At 28.3% G+C, this 22,850-nt stretch overlaps 1 protein-coding gene across 2 annotated transcripts in view; it reads right to left on the reverse strand.

Moving 5' to 3' along the window:
- LOC123299209 (protein kinase C, brain isozyme) overlaps window positions 1-22,850 on the reverse strand; it is a 161,985-nt gene that overhangs the window by 29,949 nt on the left and 109,186 nt on the right. The window contains exons 2-4 of one of the 2 annotated variants that reach the window (XM_044881506.1): window positions 21,624-21,655; window positions 17,941-18,023; window positions 5,470-5,581 (exon numbers count right to left, since the gene is read on the reverse strand). In XM_044881506.1, the coding sequence (XP_044737441.1) occupies window positions 5,470-5,581; window positions 17,941-18,023; window positions 21,624-21,655 (227 nt within the window). The remainder of the gene's footprint in view (window positions 1-5,469; window positions 5,582-17,940; window positions 18,024-21,623; window positions 21,656-22,850) is intronic. The other variant, XM_044881507.1, reaches the window with a different exon arrangement.

Below are 22,850 nucleotides of genomic sequence, written 5' to 3' on the forward strand. Positions count from 1 at the left end.
TGTTAGTTTTTGAGTAGTTCATTGTCATCGAAATTTAAAAACAGGAAATTGATAAAATTCAGTATAAAAAATTTTTAACATACGCAGGTAAATGAAACTGCGGAAAGAACGCATGTTTTAATTTTTATATCGTGCAAAATATTTTTAGAAATTAAGAGAGAGATTCGTGACTATTTCAATTATAATTTTCGTTTTTTTGATAAGTGGGAATCAGAACACACGCACGTTAAGGTTTCGTAATAATAAGAATAATTTCGAATTCAATACAGAGTATCCAATAATATTAAACTGAAAAACAAAATTAATTCAATTTTTGACACCTATTTTCCACGAAATATATCCTACTTATTCAACTTTTTACTGGACCGCCAAGGAGTGATTATGTTTTTCGCGTGTATCTTATATGTATGTATCATTATTTTTGTCTCAAAAGACCAAGTGTTCATAGATAGGTTTTTGAAAAAACAAAACAAAATGGCGGATTTTTGGAGGGAAATAGTAATACGTTAATTAAAAAAAGAAATAACAAAATTTATCGAGTAGGGTATCAAAATGAAGGAAATTAAAAGGGAAATACAAAAATATTATTTAAATTTAATTAAGAAGAATAAATTAGTTTAAGAGTTTTAATATAGTATAATCAGGGGGTTTTTTCTTTAGCGCTGGGACACTAAAAAGATTAAAGTTAAACAAATTATTAAAATAAATACAAAAACCTGACTGCGTTAAATAAAACCTGAAAAGGAATTTTCATATTTGTACAGATTGTACATATTTCTATCTAAAGAATATTTTATCCGAATTTACAACTTTAAAATTACACTTTAATTATAGTATTTTTTACTTTAAATGAAATACAATCACATTTTATTCCTGAATCATTAAAGTGATTAAATAAATCTTTAAGTTAATTGATTTAAAACAATAAAATTAATTATGAGTATAAAACTGAGTGTTATATAATTTTCATTTGTCATTCTAAGCGAGATAAATGAAATTTATGTGTTATTTTCAACTTTACAATATAGTTTTAATGTTTTACTTATACTAATATAAAATTTAATAATTTAAACGACATACTATTTTTTTAAAGACGGAAATATATACATCGAAAAAAATCTTTAGTCTGAATCCCAGTTAGATTAACGAGGGAGGTGTAACTGAAGTATGTATAGATTGAATAAAGAGTCTTCAGTCTTCAAGGGATAACTCCTAAACAAAGACAACGACTGTCATTTTCGAGATCAAAACCAATTTTCTCTTTACTAACCTTTTCTTCTGCTCTGCTCCCGATAGAGCCGTAAGTTTAAATATACTTGCTGCTGTCTCTATAAAGAACTTTGCTTCATGGAATCTATTATTTACGAATGTTTCAAGCTGATTTGCTACCAATCGAAAAAATTGCTATTTTGGAGTGAGTTTTCCGACGGTTTTCTTTTCAAAAAATTGCATGACTGGAAATTTTTTACATATCATTTCAAGTTATTTACAAAAAACTAACACTTTTTTTCGTTCTTAACAAAAGTTTCAATTATTTATCGCAAATAAAATTATCCTTTCAATTCATCGCATACTCATAAGTAGTATTCCAAATCTACCGAAGCCTTCGTTTATTTGTTAAGTCCGACATCTTTTTTCTTATCTTTATAAAATGTGAGACAGACTATTATTTTAATCAGTTCTATAATCTCATTACAGTGTTATTCCGAATATCATGTAAAATATTTTACTTTAGCTTAGAGCCAGGCGGAGTACTTGACAATCATTCCCGATTGGTTAGAAATTTGAAATACTATTCATTTAAAAATTCAAAACAACACAGCTATTCCAAAGTTTTAAGTTTTCACTTCCGTTGGCAGTCTCCATGACTGCCTATGATTTTTTTATTCAACTGTTTTATTTTAATATTATCCTCACTAAATAATTATTCATCAAATTTAAGCTTGCCTTGAAGAGGAGTTCAGAGCGATAATAACTTTCGAAGAGGAAATACTTTTCGGCCTTCACAACAGCCCTTCTAAAATGACTGTCAAATACACCACCTGGCCCTAGCCTATCAAAAGATTGAGGATACAGCAGAATAAGATATAATTTATTATGATAAAAAAAAAACTATATTTTTAATAAAATTATTCTATCATAAAAAACGTTGATTGATAAAATCATAATATAATATAATAATATGGAAAAGCTTTTGGATAATTTGTTTAATAATTACATTTTAATTAAATAAACATTATTAATTTTATAAAAACTACATGAAAAAAAAACACATCAGTTTTATACTCATAAACAAAATTATAAAAATAGTTTAAAACTATTACCGAGTTTTAGTTTTTTTTTTTTTTGTTATTATACTTCTAAACAAAATTAGTATTATATAAAAAAAATTAATTAATATTAATATATATTACTAATTATTTTATTTTTCAATTGAATATACCGGACGTTTCAAAATTGGTGTGTTTAAATTACGCACTGTGTGAATCTAAAGAAAAAATGTTCAAAATAAAAAGGAATAATGTTTAAAATGATTAACAAAGAGACTCAACGATGTTCAATAAAACATACGGATCAGGTCAAACAGATCAATTCAAATATATTTAATCTAAAGCGTTTTGTCTAGCGACGATTTTTCTGCATCAGTGTTTGTGGGGACTTACAAATTTTATTTTTTTTTTGAGTTAAGGTTGTAAAATGTTTTTTCCAATATAATTTCCATTCTAAATATTTTTTCTCTAGAAAACAGTTCGTGTTAGATATAAATTAGTCAATTACTTCGATAGGGTCGTAAACTAGAATATTAACGATTATTTTTGGTATATTTTATAGTAGAAAGATGTTAGTTTTGCAGAAATGATTGTAAAAGGGTTTTTTGTTCGAATTCAAGATCGAAGATCTATTATTTTCAATTTTGGTTCTCTATTAGAAACACCGGTTTTGTAAGACTACTTTCAGAAGAAAGTTCATGATAAAAGAACGAAAACGATTATGAAACGTTTGAGCAAACTTGAAAGCTTAATTTTTTATTTCGAAGCGTATTAAAAATTGTATTAATCCCTATATCTGAACGTGACAAATTAAGTTCCTAATAACTGAAAGTAATGCTTTGTATATCAAATTCTGTTATACTCGGTATATGGCATTACTTATGTAACACGCATATCACCCACCGAACATAATTCCACCATTCGAAAAAAACAAAAAACAAAAACATAGAAAAAATTAAAAGATAAAATATAATTAAATTTTTTTATAGATGATTTTTCATTTACAATATTATTTGAAAAACTTTTCAAATAATAGTTTTTGTTGTTGTAAAAAAACACAATTCATTGAAGTGTATTATTTAATAAATATGAGATTAAAAAAATATAAAATGCTTTCCTACCAGCAAAAATATATTTTATAAAATTATTAAAATATGATAAATAATAAAAATAATTATTATTAATTAAATAAAACACATATATAATATGTGATTTGTCTAGAAAAATATATTAAAAATTTAAAAAATAATAATAAAAATAATAAAAGATCAACTAACAATGATTATTTAGTGAAATAAAAAATTGAGAAGTTGCCTATATTTTTAATCATATTATTCCGGATACGTTGTTTGGAAAAGCTAGGAAAAATAACAGTTTTGATTTTCAAGCTAGATATTTGATATTTTTTATTTTCATTTTTATCTCCTTATACAAAAAAAATATATGGTAATTACGAAAAAATTCGATGTTCAGTTTGCAATGCAAAGTTTTATTATGAGAATTATTGAATCCTTTTTTGCTGCACAGCACAAAAAAGTGTATCTGTTGCAAAAAAATATGCTAGCAATCAAATACTATTTTATTGATTTAAGTATTGAAATCATTGGACTCGAGAGGTATTTACTTGCTATAAGAACATGAACAGCCAAATATATCAGTATACTTCAATTGAGAAAATTTTGTTAGCCGCGTGGTTTAGCCCTATTGAACATCTGCCTTCCATTTTGTGCTCATGTTAGAAGGTAGTTTTTAAAAAGGTGTCATTTTTTTATCCTTGACTATTAGTGTCCGTTTTTTTCCCTTAAGATCATATCATTCATGTTAAATCTCGGGAAGACACATGCGATAAAAATGACGGATGCTGATTTCAATACCTACATGGTATTAAAATTTGTCTGAATTGAATTCTACGTTCGTGAATTTTTGCGTTTGTGTATCTTTAGTCTTAAATATTTTTGATATCACTCATGCGTTGAGTAATTCAGAAATTGGAAACAAATTAAACAAAATTTTAAACTAGCCAGAAAACCTTTAGTAGGTTAAAAATTTCAAAATAATATTTATCTTTTCTAACTTTTTCCAAAAGTAAAAAAATATACGAATCTTCTCAATTTGCATATTTAAATTATGAATAAAAATTAATACTTTTGTACAAAAATACGCAACAACAATAAATATAATAATAAATAATTAAAATATACAACAAAAATAAATCTAAAATAATTTAAAATAAATAAATACAATTAATAGCCAGCAATAATTAAAAAACAAATATACAGCACAATTATATTAAAATAAGAAGCCAATCAAAATATAGCTAAAAATAAAAATTATAAAAAAAAAAAATAATATGAGAAAAATATTCTACAAAAATTATTTTATATTTAAAGTAACCCATGAACTGATGATGGCTATATATTAGCTGAAATCCTTTTTATAAAATATGAATGATCTAAAAAATTTTTGTAGAATATTTCGAATTGCGGTTTTATTATATATAGGTATTATTTATATTATTTCGGAGTGCGTAGTATTAAAAAAAGGGCGTAGCAAATTAATTAATTTGTTGTAGGAGTGATTATAGCGATAGGCTAAATTTGTATTGGCCAAAACAATCAGTGTTCAATTCCAGATCACTCAAAAAAATCAAAAGTCAACAAAAATGTTTTTTCATAGCATTTAAAAAAAATATCAATCCACACTAGAAAAAGTTTTTGTACATTATTTTTATTTAGTCCAGAACATATGGGTGCACACGCAAAATGTTTCAAATTAAATTATTTCGCTTGGTTCATGTAGAGACATCACTGAAGTATATGAAAATCTGTATTAACCTCATTCAAAATGTGCTTTGAATTTTTTTCATGTAGACTGAGCAAGTTTATTTTTTTAATTTAGTAAAGTTTTTTTTTTGAGTGTAATAGGTATCCCTCACAACGGTCAAATGAAAAATCCCTTGTTTAGCACTTGTTTTTTTTATACCAGAGATTATGCGAAGTGGATCAGACTTAAAGAGGGTGCAATGCCCTAAAAATGGAATGTATTTTCGTATAATTCGATGATTGTTCTAAACGATCCAAAAGAAACATTTAATCCATTTGCATAGTGTACCCATATGGTATCTGCTCTAAATGTTATTTTAAGGGATTAAAACGTTTTGCTTTTGATAGAGACACAGCAGGTAAAGTGTTTACAATACCTGAGCATTTCATGCCCTGATGAATGATGCCATATAATAATGAACCGCAATGATCGCAGAATGTTGGTGATCCATATGTATGCACTTTGAAATGATGATTGGTTCTTGTATCCTGTTGGATATCGGCATAAGGATATATTCATTGCCTATTCATTTATTGTACATTTTATTGTACAGGCTCATATTTTTCCCTATTTTTTTTTTTTTTTTTTTTTAATAAGGTAAAGCAACACAAGGTTTTAGTTTGTGGATTTTTGGGAATCATCATAATTGTTCTGTCAAGAACATCGATATCTTAGTTTAGAATTCCTGTTAAAACATTTAAATAGTTAATTAGTCGCATTAATTTTTCTTTTGCCACAAGTTCATATATAAACCATAATAAAAAGAAAAGCGACTTAAGTTACTGTTAGTGACGTATTTACATCTGTTTAAGAAGTAAACCAATCGGAATCGCGTAAAAATTAACATTTTTCAACTTGTTTCTAAGGAAAATCACGTTATAAGACTGGCGTTGTGAGGCGTTGTGAGACTGATGTGTTGACGTCACTGCCGTTTGAATTTATGGTTTAGAAAAACGAGTTTGCTAACTTGAGAGTTTGGTTTTCTATAAAGTTCTTTCGCTTATATTTCGGAAACAGCATAAAAACTCAAGGAACCCGAAAACAGACTCCTTTTTAGAGGGAATAAAAATATTCCCTATTAAAATCTTTTTTTATACGTGCAATTGTTTTTTCTTCTTCCATTTTCGAAATATATGGATGTGAACATTTTTGTAAAATCACCTGTAGTTATAGACAAAAACAAACTGAAAAAGTCATCTAAAATATGATGGCTCGTTGACTGCGTGATTGCTCGATTTCCAAGAGGGTGTGGCTTCGATTCCCGCTCTTGTATATTTATAGATAGCAGGAATGTTCAGAATTCTAAATATCTTGTTAAAAGCTAGATATCGGTATTTTTGAATGGAATAATTGTGATGACATCCTTTTTTTTTTTTTAATTTATTTCATTCATGTAATTATTTGCGTAGGTGTTTAAATGTAAACCTTTTTATTTAACCTCATATTATAATTTGCATAACGATATAACTGTTTTTAATTACTTTTTCAAGTTGAATAAATTAAAATGTAAATTTTGTATGTGTTACAATATTTATCAAAACTTTCATTGTTATTATCATAATTTTTTGAACAGGGTTGATAAAATCTCATAATTTAATAAAAGTTGAAACAATAATCATGTAAAAAAGACCATATAAATAAAGAAATTCATAAAAAAGAAAGCCTCTATAAATTCGTTTGTCAAAAATTATATTTGACACAGTTTAAACAACGATAATTTCATTTTTACTCCAACACGAACTCATTATTTTGGTTTTGCCATACACTTGTATTCGGTTAAGTACAAAATATCATCTTTTGGCACCGACATTGAGACATCTCATCTCAAGAGGAACCATCTTTCTGTTTATAGTGAAAAGTCACTTGATTCAGTTCAAAAAACAGTTTCCAAGAATGTAAAGTATATCTTTGTTTATCGACAATATAATAAAATAGGTGGAAATCGCTATCAAGGTCCCAAGAACAAAATAGGAGTTTCATTTACATTTATCTGGAACTTACTAAACTTAATTGCAAGTTAAAAAAAAGTGAAATATTTTTCGTCCTTTCAAATAATATCAAAAATGAATAAAAATGATTCGGTAATTTAACTTAGACATTCACATCTGTCACAAGTTTTCTTCAGTTACAGTAATTTCTACTTTTAACCGACTTCACACAAAAAGAAGGAGGTTATCAATTCGACTATATTTTTTTTTGTATGTGTGTGTTACCCCAGAACTTTCGACTGGGTGAACCGATTTTGATGATACTTTATCTGTTTGAAAGCTGATGCTTTCCGTGTGGTCCTATTTCATTTTGGTTCAGTTCTGACAAGGGCATCCATGAGAAAACCATAAAAGTCTTCAATTTGCATTAAGTATGCACGACAAGAGAATAAATAACTCAATATCACGCCAACCGATTTCGATGATTCTTTTTTTAGTGACAAATTGGTTAGTATACTTCAGATTCACTAAAAATCACAAAATAAAAAAAAACTTTTAACAAAAAGAAAGCCGACTTCAAAAGAAAAACTTTTCCAAAATAAATTAATATGCACTAAAAAGTATAGTTTCTCTTTTGAAGTCGGTTTTCTTTTTGTTAAAAGTTTTTTTTTTAAATCGAAGTGATTGGTCTCGTATTTGATAAAAAATTTTGAACTCTATAAATAAATTGTATGATGAATAATACAAAAAAAACGAGCATTTCTTAAATTAATTCGTTATATTTTCATAAAGTCTTATTAAAATGAATAATATTCAAGGTTGATTTGCATTTGACAGGGTATTAAATCAAAAATATTGTAACACCATTTTTACTACAATTGATAAATTAAACTGATTCCATTCATTTAAAATTTAAATATAAAACACAATAATTATCATATTGATTGCGGAACATTATACAAAAATCTTTATTAATGAAAAAGTAAATAAAATCATTTTATATTATCTGTATAATATATCGTTTTGGTACTGGATGTGTTAATAAATAGTTAGGTATACTGATTTGATTTATCATGTTCAAGTCAACAATTTATTCAAACAAATTACTTTTTATTAAAGTCAAAACATTATTTACTTGGCCTAATATTCAAAATAATTAAGAACATATGGGTCGCAACTATGAGAGTTACATGGATGCAGAAGGTTCACTTCTCCACCAAGGTTACTTTTGTGTATTTTTATCCTCTTTACCCTCAAAAAAGTTTACAAAGTGTCGTGTGAAATGTTTCTAAAGCCATGATTTTTCACAAAGCAGTTTGGAAAGACATTTAGTCGCATTTTATTCAGTGACTACTAAACTTTTTAATCAGAAAAGTCTTGGAGTGATTTACACTATAATGTATTTCTTATTTTTAAGTAGAGATGTTTATTTATTGTATGGCAAAAATATATAAATCGATTTCTTATCGATTTCGATAAAAATACCTGGCTTTCTCAAATTTTATCGAGTATTTTTAAGATACCAATTTAACGGAGGAAAATCCACATCCAGGAAGTACAACTGAGTTTTATAAACCTTGATAGATCAGTGAACTTTATCACCCACGCGAGCCCCTGTTGACACCCGATTAATTGTCAAACAAGATGTTTTGTAATATACAGGGAGTTCTGTTATTGATAGCAGAAAATGGTACCAGTAAATTAAGCTTATCAAGACAAATGGAAAAGCTCTTTACCAAATTTCGATCTGAGGATTGATTTGGGAGTCGTGGCTATGGGAAAAATAGAAATATTTATGAATTCACAAACCTATCAAATTCATTAAATTCGTAGGTGCCACTTTAGAATATAGAGGGGACTATCATAAAACAATAATTGATTGTAAATTGATTGAATTGGGTAGCGCATACTAAAAATAATATTTTGCTGTCGTTATTTATTTAAAAAAAAAAAAAAAATTACCAATACAGAGACACTTAGTTGTGAGAGGTATCAAATTATATATTAATATATGTACGGAGGGGGGGGGGCTAAATTGTGTAATACATAACACAAAATCTTAAACATCGTATCATTTTACAACTTCAACACAATATACATAGTGTGGTTTATCTGTAAGTATGTGTATCTTAGCATGTATTTGATATTCGTTACATCACATACCTTTTTTCAGGAGGCGATAGAGCTGCAGTCAATAAGAGAACATCCTGTATATCAAGGGTCGTAATATATATCAAAAGTGGATCTAAAGTTTATTAAACTATTAGTTCATTTGTAAACAATCTTTTTGTGGCGGCGTTTACTAAAATAATGTCTTTTTCATATATTTTGACTTACTAACCAGAATGCTTTGTGTTTTCATGTAAATTAATTTCAATGGTCTTATGACCCATTACACACCCAATATTTATATACCTAGAATATTATATTCTCTCAAAAAACTTTTACTCTGATAAATTGTTATACTTTATATAAATTTTTATATCCCACCTACACTAAAGGTACATACAACATACAACATCGCACGTAAGAATAATAATATTACGTAATAACTTTTTATACAAACTGTGTTATATTATATTTTTGCTTACTTGGAAAAAGAATTGCTACAATTTTATAAACGTTTATACTACTTACTACTCGAACTCCATCCATTTTATACATTGTTATAATAATAAAATTTATGTAATAACACCTTATTATAAGCTACAGAATGTTTCAGATTAATTATTTCTAGCTCTTAGGAGCATCCTGTTAAGTACACGATCAGGAAAAGAACGGTTATAACTTTGACATGACTTTCGATCCATGTATCTGTTTCACCTGTCCCGTTGTCGGTCTGTAATCAAATCTTGCAAGTCAAATTTAATCCACTTTCCGGTTTTCGATTGAGATGAAATTTTACATGCACATTTAGTTTGAATGACAATCCATGGTAAGGTAAGTCTTAAATTAAAAATTTAAATAAAAAATACTTTTTAAGGAACAAGCTTTTACTGTATTAAAAAGTAGAAAATAATTTTATCTACGAGTCACTCATACCCGACTATTTGTAAGAGCTTGAGGCGCTTAATATCAAGAATAAATCAAAAAATAGTGAGGCATGTGGAGTAGATGAGGCGTTCCGATTCATTTTTGATAATTTAAATTGAGCGCCTCAAGCTTTTACAAATAGTCGGGTATGAGTGAGTCATCGATAAAATTATTTTCTACTTTTTAGTACAATAAAAGCTTGTCTCTTAAAAAGTATTTTTTATAAAAATATTTTTGATAAAAGTATTAGACCAGCATTTTGTAATATGTATAATGTGTTTGCAAATGTTCTCTTTCGAAGGTAAAAGCGTCCTAAACTACGCATAAACTTTTGATTTTTCTTTCGGTCTCGCTTTATTTTTTGCCTCCTTCACCGTCTTGTGAATTAGTACACGGTAAGAAATTTTTTCCTGATATCACTATGTAAGTATAGGCGTGAATGCAATATTGTATGGTTTCGGTGATTTTGATTTGCTACGAAATTTTTAACATAGATGATTCTATCAATAAATGTATCGCAACATAAGCAACAGTGAGGGTACATAAGCCGATGTCAATATGGATGTCAGGTCCATACTGACTGATGATATCCGCAAGCCTTCTGGCGAATAGTACCTACTGTAATGCCACTCATGGTACTTAAGTTATTCCAGCAATATTCAAGTGATGAGCAGTGTGGCAACAAACAAAGCGTTTACACCTGTATTGAATAGGATCGTAGTTCAGTAATGCGTATGGATAAACGCGCCAAAAATCATAACGGGAAAAACAAGTAGCATTGCGACAATTGCAATGTAGTATGGGACTCGTGGTCATAAACCAAAAAAATCTAATGTAACTATTTTTTCGTCAGTCGCAATATTAAGAAGTTAAATTGTATGTTTGTTTTCCTGAGTAATCCAGTACCATCATCTACACAAAGATATTTTTGTTGTGTGTGCGTCTTTAGTGACAATTTATTATATTAAATTATAACCTATTATTATATTTTATTGTAATATATTTTAATCTTAAATGTTAATAGATTTTCTCTCTTCACTACAGTTTTTACTTCTTTTTGTATTGTTATTATGTTATCCGTTTCCCACACACATATAGGTACACTACGAGATAAACATTATTCATATCTTTATTATTAAAATCGATTACAACAGTCTTTTTGTATTAATCGTTCTATTCTTTCTGGTTTTGTTTTGTTACTAATTCCCCTGCTTCTTGAATACCGAGAGTGTTATCACTTTGATGTAAAAACCGTGACTTATCTGGGAGAAACTATATATGTAATGAGTCCGCATGCTATTATGTGATAGGGACTGAAACTATATCTACGAACTAAAAGACTGACTCGCTCTTCCAGATTTCACATTAAACTAACTACTACCGGTCACTACGGATACGAAAAACACTCTCGACATCCTTTACTGGCTAGAAGGTGAACGTGACTCGCTCTTCCCGATTTAAGATCAGAAAATCACAAAGGCAATCTGGATCGTCAGCAAGAGTCGAAAATACATAAATCTCTTCGTCGAAACGAACCCTCTGATGAAGGTGAACGTGACTTCCTCAATCTGAGCGAGGATAATGATATGTTCTTGTATAAGTCTATGAGGAGAAAGTAAAATGTTATAGTATTCTGATACAGTAGCAGATAAGCTAATCCAACAAATACTGGGAACATTTGTCATTTATTGTTATCCTTCACTGGCTAGTAGGTGAACGCGACTAGCTAGGACTGAACGAAAGAATGACTGTCCGATCAGAAAAGTGAAACCAAGTATAGTAACGTGTAGAAGATAATTTAGGATGCGGGCTCATTCCCCCCCCCCCCCCTTGTCATCTCGTTGCACTGTATGTACACTGACTAGCGCTAGCTGCCTGTGTGGTAGAAGAAAACTTTTGAAATAAACGACACAAGAAATCACTAGCATGCTGGGATGATGCTTAACTGTATTCGCGTAAATGCCTCGTGTTGCCTTTGACTCGAGTACAGAAAACGACTTTTTACCGAAATCAGGTAAGACGAGACGAATACAGACAAGACACCACAAATATCACCTTCAATTCTCGTTCCTAGTCTGATTTCGTTCTAGTACGCGATATTGTGGAGAAGCCATTAAAAAACGATATATAAAGTAAAAGAGATCAAGATAGGCTTCGACCTTCATTCGATTACTTATATTACCCTCGACTACAGTATTTTTTCTCAACGTTGACACTAAATTTATGCTTTTTTTTTGCTCTCTTGTTTTATTAAGAGTTAATTTTCAGTTATGAGTCGGTGACTTTTGTAATGGTATTAATTCCCTTTATTCGCATTTGCTAATGTATTATTTGTAAATGAAACAAACCCATGAATCTTTCTTTTTTTTACAACTCAGTGTACATAGATATCACATTATATAATAATATTATATCCTTATCTAATTATATAATAATGTAGCATATATTAATGTAATTAAACAAAATTATAATATAAGCTAAAATTTTTACTATTAGATACAATAAACATGCATGAAAATTACGGTATTAAAAACAGTAGGTACCCATAATTCAAAAATATAGAGAAAAAAAATGTACATGAATAATATTCAACCTTGAACCTGTTTTTATTTTCACTAAAATGATTTGTAGTCATGCTACAAAACCATTAATTTCTCTAATAGGGTATTTATTTGTTGTATCTACATATTAACAATACGGGAGCAACTCCAGATCATACAAATACAGATTGGCTTTCTAACAAGTGAAATTTACAAAATTTAAAAACTCCCAACAAATGCGATTTATTCCCGGTAAACCGATTTTTGGAAACTTTGCTATAAAATGTTCTCAATCATGTCGGTTTGACTGTTTAGGAGCTACGATGCCACTGAGAAACACACGGTTGTATAAATAAACACTTTAAAATTTTAACACTTCTTCTTAAATCAATATCAAAGTGATGGACAAGGACATCAGATGAGATGAAAATGATACTTAGTGAGCTATCATTTTTTGGGACAAATTTTTGGAAATATTTTAATTTAAATTGAAATGCTTGAGTTGACTTTGTTCTTTTGAATTATTGTTTTGAATTACCTAATTAATTTACCATTTTACTTTTCGAAATGAATTGAGGCAGATTTATTTGATCATTCATTTCCCAAGTAATTATTTACATAGTCATTTCCAAACTGAATCGATTTTGAAGATCATCGTCAATTTTTTAGTTTTTTCGGGTACGAAAAACTAAGCTCGCATTTGACATAGCTAAGAACACTCTCTGTTAAATTATAACATAATTTTCCAAAAAAAATATCTCACGAAAAATCATTTTTTCAATGATACAGCCTGTATTTGCTATTAATAAAATATATAATTATAAAATAGGGTTTTCCTATCGAAAATAGTTGGGAAAACCCTCTTTATAATCATATATGGAAAACTAATATAATGATAATGTCATATTGTTCAAGAGTTCAATATTATTGTGTTTTAGAAAGTTGATAACAAATTGTGAAACTTTTCGACGTTTTCAATGAGAAATATTGTCGTATGTGGGTATAAAAATTATGACTTCCGCCCGTTCCTTTAAATTCGTGAATTTCGTTTTAAAGAGACTAGATTGTTACAAGTCTTTTGTCTTCGAAATATCATTGAGAACTTCTGAAAGGCTAAGGATTTACAAGATTTACTTATAACGCTGGAGCATATTCTGGACTCGAAATCAGGTCCATATTGGCAAAATTAAATTAGATTACATAATTGGGACAAAGTTTATTTAAAAACGTTAAAGTTATTCTTCTACTAATATTTGAGCTATCAATCTAAATACATGTTTGGTATTTTTTACACTTTCCGACCTGTGGAAAATTTTTACAGCTTCATTTCACACAGTAAAACAATACCATTTTAATGAAAAAAATAAATTTTTGCATATATAAAACTGTAGCAATTTTTTTTCTTAAAATACCTCAGAATTTTATATAAAATTATAAATTCAGTAAAGAAAATTTTAATTAAATGAAAATGTCAGTTTGTGTAATATTAATGCATAAAATAAACGAGAGAAAATTTTAAGAGAAAATTCATAATGAAACATGGAAAAACCGTATGGTGTTTGTTGTATGTATGTATAAACCACCAGTTAGGTCTAGGTCAGTCGTAGTATTTGGCATATTATTTCAGAACGGCTTAAAATTTCTGAGGAGGTGTTTAACAAGTTTTTTCTTTATGATAATTTTCATAGACATCTCTTTCATGACTTGAAAAGTTTTTAAAAACGCGGCAAGCATAAAACTTGATATATATGTTCATTAAAGTAGTAGTTGTCATTTTTGTCCATTGACCGTCTTTACCTCGAGATAATCTTACTTAAAGTTCTGGTCATTAACACGGAGAGCATACGGGATGTTGTGTTTTAAACAAATTTTTTAATTCTATGAACAATATTCAAAAAACTGTTCGTTGATGTATTTGTTCTAAGTTAAAAGAAGAAAAGGTTTGTGAACTTTCCATTGTTATTAGAAATATAATAGCGCGAACTTAAACAATTTTAATTAGTTTGTGGTTGTAACAGAAACAACTATACTAGAAATATAAATAACTTATAAAGCACTGAGTATTGTGTGCAAAGTAGTTGTGTGACTTATAAAGCACTGAGTATTGACAAAAATTATACCTGATTTCATTATAGGCTCATATAATACAAAACTTTTTGACAATATTATTACAAGACAACGAAAATATAGACCATATTCAAAAAAATCCACAACTCGAAATAACGATATATATTCGTTGTGTAACAATTTAAAAATTGCAAATTTTTAAGATGTTTAGATAAAAAGTACTTTGCTTTAATGAATGCCAGACAAAATTATTTGTACATTGATTAATTCAATTTTCTGCTTATTTTAATGCTGCAATAAATAAATGTTCATCAATTTGAATCTTACGGTACAATTGAAACCTTTCCTAGACCCCTGAAAGTGTAGTTTCCCCATCTATCTAATTTTTGTTTGACAAAATCATGACAATAACCGTTTAAAATATCAGCAGTAGTGAAATGACTGACAATTACTGCGCCTGACTCTAGACTTGATGATATTTTAACAAAGACTTTTTGATGAATTTCTTAAAAAAAATATTTGTGCTTGATTTAATTAATTATTGTCTACCTAATAAATAAATTTTCAAAATTAAATTAATTTTTTAAAAGGTGATTTTTTTTTTACGTTAAATGGTCTTTGTACGTTTTATAGGAAATCACATTTTCTACCAATTGAAGGAAATTGTCTTATAAAACGTACATGATCTTTCTGGTGCATATCTAAGAATTTAGTACCATATTGAAAACTACTCAAACTAAATACCTATTTTAGTGTTACTTTACCCAAAATTATTTGAAGTGGATAGAAAGACCTTTTGTGCGTAATCGAAACATATTTATTCATTGTTCGGTGAATGTTATGGCAAAATACGTATTGATTTAAATTTTTTTTTGGCTCGGAACTGTTTGATTCTTGTGGTTCTTTTAATTATAGAACGATATATGTGCAAAATTTATTAACCAAAACTAAATAATTTGAATACGCACAATTGACGATTTATCCACTCCGAATGTGTTAATTATATTCTATCCAAATTACGTTACGATTAATAATTTCTTATTTTAAGTAAAACATTGATACTCAACCATTTTTATTTTTAGAAAATGAATTTGCAATAACAACTTAATCATAATAAAAAATTCATAACTAGTTCAGTGTTACGATTAATAATAATTATAAGTTCACCTGACTTATAATTTTTAAAACAGGTTTCCTTAACTTAATTTGGTCAATAATGGAATATTAATTATGTTTTTGTTTAAAAATAAAATTATTCGGTCTTTTAACACTTTGAGTCACTGCAAACATATGGCGTTTGCGAGTATTATGCCGGCTGAACATTACCAGATATTCTTTTAGGAAATGTACTTGTAGAAATTCGGTTTTATATTTTTATAAGAATTTCAGATAACATGGGGCGGTCTGTGTTAAGGCCATACTTGAACGATGTTAGTGATTAATCTCAATTTCAATGAAAAATCACACGATTTTAACGAATATATTGTCTACATGGTGGTCGCATCAGAAAAGACGAAAATGAATCGATATCAGTATATTTTGGTTCATCTCTTGAATCACCAAAGAAAGTTTTTTTTGGCGTCTTAGCCTTGTACACACACTGTTGCGTAAACCGATTTTTGAGAAAACGTTTTGAAAAACATTTTGATTTTGATATACATTGATCATGTAAAAACGTCGTTATACAGAACGTTTTGTCTACATATGTTTTATTTAAAAACATTTTCAAGACACATTGATCGTAGTAACACATATTAGTAGTTGGTAACACCTATGTTTATACAAAAGCTAAAGCAACAGTAAAAACGTTTTGTCTAATAACGCTTTTGATGCACCAGTGCGTGTTATAATGTTTCTTATAATTCAAGACAATAACGGTCAGCTTAATTGATGAACAACAAATTCAAGTTTTAGCGATTTTTTATACAAGAAGGAAAAATTGAAAGAGGCGAAAATTACATTTCAGGCTACTTCAATCCTTGAGATTTATAACATCGTTCATAACATGAATTCTCCGAAAAAAACTGATGAAACTCATTGAATCTTTATACTTTGATCCAATAAATTAAATCGAGACTTGTGTTAAAAAATCGTTTACTATTTAATTATCTTTAATTTTCATTTAATGAGTTTATTGTAAGGACCTTAATACGCAAGGAATAACCTTCAATCAAATGAAATTCGACGAAATTTTTAATAATAATACAAGTTTCAATACTTATCAAGCCTTTGTTGGCTAGAATTGGCGTATACCAGATGTTTCAGAAGGTACGATTAATATTTAAGAAGCCAGTTTTTTTTTTAATAAATTTTATAAACTTATTTAGTATTTCTCTAACCTGCTTTTTCCTGTCTACGCGAGATCTTACATATTCCTTAATCAAATCTCACGGTCTAAAAATGTACCGCTTAGGAAAAACAGACTAAAGAAATAATATTAAGATTTTATTTTATTCATTATGTAGTTTGCATATCATATATGTAATAAAATTGACTATAAATAAAAAGAAAATAAGTTACTATTGATATTTTGTAACTCAAGCCTGTTTTTAGCCATGGGTAGGAACCGCACTGATCGAGCTAGTTATCACAAAATATGATTTATGAAAACAGGGAAAAAGTTAATATTCCAATGAAAATTACCGAGCGAGATCAATTTATAATAATAATAATGGGGGCCTTATCACAGAGCCCACCCACATCATTATTTGTTAAGCAGTATTTATTAAATTACATTCATATTTACATTTATATTTTTGATGTGGGTGGAATCGGTTACTTCGTTCTTCTCCAAGCGACGACAATGTGATCTGCACTCCCATTAATTATAAATTGTTTACACTGCCGCTGCCTGGATTCGAACCCGTAACCTAAATCTAAATAGTCCAACATTCAAAGACTAACGCCTTAGACCGCTCGGCCGTTTAGGCTCTTAGATCGATTTATATTGGGAGTTTTTAATCGCATCCTTAAATAATAAACTATTCATCCTGAAACACCTAGCATATATCACAGAAGATATATGATGTAATAAATGGTATTCGAATATAATTTGAATAAAATTATGTAGAATTATGAATATTCATTTCGAAATAAAGAATCTAAAAAACCATGATATAAACACACATATAATAGGAAAAATGAATAAATTAATAAAAAAAAATATATATTAATAAAATAAAAAAAATATGCGTTATATATATAAGTGTGTTTTATTTTTATGAAAGTTTTTTTATTTTTTATAATAGACAGAGAGAATGTAGAAAATTTTATACTCACATCTGAATCGGCACCTTTGTCTGCACCGGGACATGTGAATGTTACATATTCGTGGCATCTTTTATGCACCACAAAACTGCACACTAGAATTTAAATAAAAAGATAAAAATAAGTAAAATTGTAAAACCTTTATTGGTTTATAGAAAAATTTATAAAATGTGCATAACAAATGGTGTTATATGCAAATAATTTAATACGTACTATAAACAACTTCCGCTTCGTGCCAATAGATTTACAATGGAACCTCGATAACTCAAAACTCAAGAGAAATGCAACAAATTAAGTTTACGACTTAACAAGTTGTTCGAGATACAGGGGATTTAATTGTTAAAATTTCGACTTAGAAAGTGTATGCTTTTTGAAATTCAAGTTACAGAGTATAAGTATTTTCTATCAATACCTCGCACGGAAATAACATTTTGTTCGAGTTACGAGCGGAAGGGAATGACATTTTTTTGGACTTACTGAAGACTGCGACTTAAAGAGGATCGAGTTATCGGGGTACTTCATTATTACCTACTATATCTACGTTTGGACAAGTAGCTTATTGTTGGAAATTCTATATGGAGAGCAATCAATAGGATCGATTTTTCCGGAAGTTGTCTTCAAAAGAAACATTTTTGTTTGTTTTTACACTTATTTGAATTATTTTATTTTATTAACTACCACTTACGGAGTCTGATTTTTGAAATTCGAGTTACAGAGTATAAATATGTACCATCAATACCTCGCACGGAAATAACATTTTGTTCGAGTTAAAAGCGGAAGGGAATGGCATTTTTTTGGGCTTACTGAAGACTACGACTTAAAAAGGATCGAGTTATCGAGATACTTCAATATTGCTTTGTCTACTATTGGACAAGTAGCTAGTTTTTAAACTTATTTGAATATTTTCCGGAAATAGTTGATAAACTTTTTTTCAGTATGAGTAGCATGATTAATCTTTTGTTCTTATATTTCAAATCAATTTCCAATTTATGATATCGATTATCATCTATTTTGTGTATATATTGCTGATATTGTATACGTATTGATAACAATATTTGCATTTATTTTGACCTAAATTTGAAGGGGAAAAAGTTCAAGGTAATATTGAACAAGGTGTAGATACGGATACCTTCGGTACATATCTATTGTACCAATATACAGGATGGTCTATAATTGAAAATATACATTTTTACTTTGAAATAAAAATAAAACAGTATAAGAGATTAATGGATCTATAATATGATCATTTTTTAATTTCAGATATTGATTTAAAGCATGAATTTATGTAAATGAAAGCATCTTCATGGTAGCAGCAATGTTATTTTATCGTGTTATTAAAACTATGATCCATTTACATGTTATATACCACAAAACCACAAACCATACATTATTAATTTTGTGGCCGCATTTAACATGATTTGAGTTTCGTCATTAAATATTATTTTTTCATAAAATAATGGAATTCTATGAATGAGGAAATTGTCACTTTTGATGAAAACTAAATTTTTTTTTACTCGACAAAACTTTAAACACAAATGTCAGTTTGGTGGGATTTTTGCTTGTAACGCTTGAAAATATTGATGCTACGAACAAAATTTTGGTACAAGTGTTCGTTCATATAATCACCTAATAAGCCCATTTTCGGTTGTCCGTCTGTCTTTCGACACGAAAACTAAAATATATATATATATATATATATATATATATATATATATATATATATATATATATATATATATATATATATATATATATATATATATATATATATATATATATATATATATATATTAAGCTGAAATTTTTATAGCGTGCTATAAGGACGTAAAAAGTGAGGTCGAGTTCGTAAATGAGCAACGTACATCAATTTGGTTTTGTAAACAGTTAGAGATAGAACAAAAGTTTGACTGTAAAAATGTTTTTTATCAAAAATAAACAACTTTTGTTTGAAACATTTTTTCGTAAATATCACTGTATAAACGCGAGGGCGCAAAAAGTGCAAATTTTATAGTATGTATCAAATCGGAATATCAGGTATGTCTGTGTGGCTCTATCTTTCTTTACTTGCGTGACGTAAAAAAAACGATTCCGTCAGCAACACTATCCATACATGGTATTTCAACAAATAATTCAGTCAATTGTTTGTTTTCACTTTCTTTTTTAATAAGAATACCATTGCTGTTAAAGTTCATTCATTTACATTTTATAAAAAAGTAATTATTTTTAAATAAAAACAAATGAAAACAAACAATTGACTGAGTTAACTGTAGAAATACCATGTATAGACAGTGTTGATTACGCAATGGTTTGGCTTATTTTACGTCATGTAAGTAAAAAAATATACATAACTGATATTCACATATAATACATACTTTATAATGTTATAACCTTATTTGTGCTCTTACGGGTAAACAGTGATGTTAGCGAAAGAATTTTTCAAACAAAAGTTGTTAATTTTTTTATAAGGAACATTTTTAGGTCTAAACTTCTGTTCTATCTCTAACGGTTTACAAGATGGGTCCTATTTACCCAAGACCTAATGTTGCTCATTTACCTATGTTGCTCATTTACGAACTCAACATTACTTTTTTCGTCTTGAGCACGCTATATAAATTTCAGCTTGATATCTCTTTTCGTTTTTGAGTTATCGTGTTAACGGGTGGACAGACGAACAGACGGACAGACAGATAATCGGATATGTACTATTTGATTTTATGAACACCTTTACCAAAATTTTTAAGCATTAGAAACTTGGGACTAAAGTTAGTATACCTTGATATATTTCATATATACATGGTATGAAAATGCGTCATTAATCAATATTTAAAATTTAGAAAAATATATATTTCTATATCTTAAACTGTTTTGTTTTTGTTTTAAATTAAAAATATATGATTCCAATTCGATCATCCTTTACATTTGTATTTTAGGTTTTGTTTTTGTTTTAAATTAAAAATATATGATTCCAATTCGATCATCCTTTACATTTGTATTTTATATGTATATATGGTAAAACAATTCTATCCCCAAAAGAATTTCCCATTTGTGACTTTTAACATATTATTTTGTAGCTTCTAAAATATAATAGTTTACGATACACAAATGTATAAACCTTGCTTTTATTACTCGTACCATACAATTTTCAAAGATATAAAAAATTTTCGAAAATTGATCTATATGAAATTTCAAAAACGTAATTTAAATTTTTATGCTTTTTTTTCTTCAAATTTGAAAATGAAGTCTTATACTACTACCTATATACCCAGGGAGAAAGTTTTACTCTACAATATTAAAATTTAGGAAATTACGTCACAGACCACATAGAATTTCGTAAATAAATGATGTCTTTGAATTTCATCCGAGTATATTTCCGAAAATATCCGAGTTCCATGAGTTCATTTTACAAACGTAGTTATACGAAGAAAATATCGTCTATTTTCAAATCAATGCGGTAATTAGAAAGCGCTAGAACGACGTTTATGGTAAGATTATTCAATCAAATAATGATTCAAAGGACAGTAAAGTGGCGCTTTTTCAAGATTGTTGCGTCACGTTTATTCAAAGAATAAGAATTAGTTCCTTATTATATCCTTTCTAATTAGAAATAAATATCTCATATCTTTGTCCCAGAAAGTTTTAAACGTTAAATGTCTGTTAGGAGGCTGATCAAACTAAAAAACTTTGTTGATACTTACCCTGACATTGGTAGCCTTGTTTTCCAAAACCCCTAAAACAAACAAGAAAAAAAATTAATATTCGCAATTTTCATGTATGTAGGAAAATAAATCGATATACGTTTTCAATTTTTATAATTGACATACCTATAAGGAATAGATGAATATGTTAATAATTGATTCTTTAAACATTTATTTAAATACCCAGTGTATATTTTAACTATACTTTGAAGGAACGTATTCACTCGAGCTCGAAAAAAGTAACTCATTTTTGGTGCAATAATATGACCTGGTTCACAAAGAGGTATTTTCTAAGCAGATCCACCACGTTAGATCATTTTTGGTTAAATGAATATTTGTCGAAAATACTTCCAAAAAATATATAGGAAATGAATTTGATGAGCGTTAAAATTGTTTTATTTATTTCCGAATCATTTAAAAAGTGATTAAAAAGTTAGTTGTATGTGCTATGGATAAATGGCATAAAGTATGTATTGCAATCGCGTGAAAAGAAGAAGAAATTTGAGCATTCCTAGTTGCGTATTGAATCTACACTTCCTTATACGTAAGAAAAATTTTCGATTTTCAGAGGTCAATAAAAATATTTTTCCCATCAGTTTTTGTTTTGTTAACCAAAAAAACAGTTATTCAGAATAAAAACGAAACATTCAGAAAAGGTAAAAGAAGAAGACAAAGATAAAGATTCAATTATAAAAGGAAAAGCAAATTTTGAACCGAAAGAACAAAAAACAACTTGGTTTCTTAACTATGTGTTTTTAGCGTTTCAGTTCAGTCAAGGAATTAATCTAAATTACAAGTATCGTAATCGAAAGCATCATACGCTAGGTAACTATTACAAACTGTATAAGTATTAGGGGAAGATGTAGTACCAAATTTGTGTTCCATCAAATTTTACATGCATTTGTTTTTTAAGTCATGCATTATGGTTTACAGTACAGAGACGGCGTACAGTTTTGTGATTAACACTCTGACGCAACTTCGCAAGTGGCTTCATTTTAGTGTAAAATACAACGTTTACATTAACGAAAACTTTGAAATTGGGGCGTTTTCAATGTGGAAGACAGGAAACACGTTATTTAAACGATCTATTGAAAAAATTTGAACAAACATTTGTTTTTCTTGAATGTAAGATAAATGAATATAATAAAAGAGAAACGTGAACCATGGTAAATGAAGAGTGTTCCATAGTACAATATCATATCGTACCATCGTACACATCTTAATGTA

This window comes from Chrysoperla carnea, chromosome 4 (assembly GCF_905475395.1).
Source record: "Chrysoperla carnea chromosome 4, inChrCarn1.1, whole genome shotgun sequence".
NCBI lineage: Eukaryota > Metazoa > Arthropoda > Insecta > Neuroptera > Chrysopidae > Chrysoperla > Chrysoperla carnea.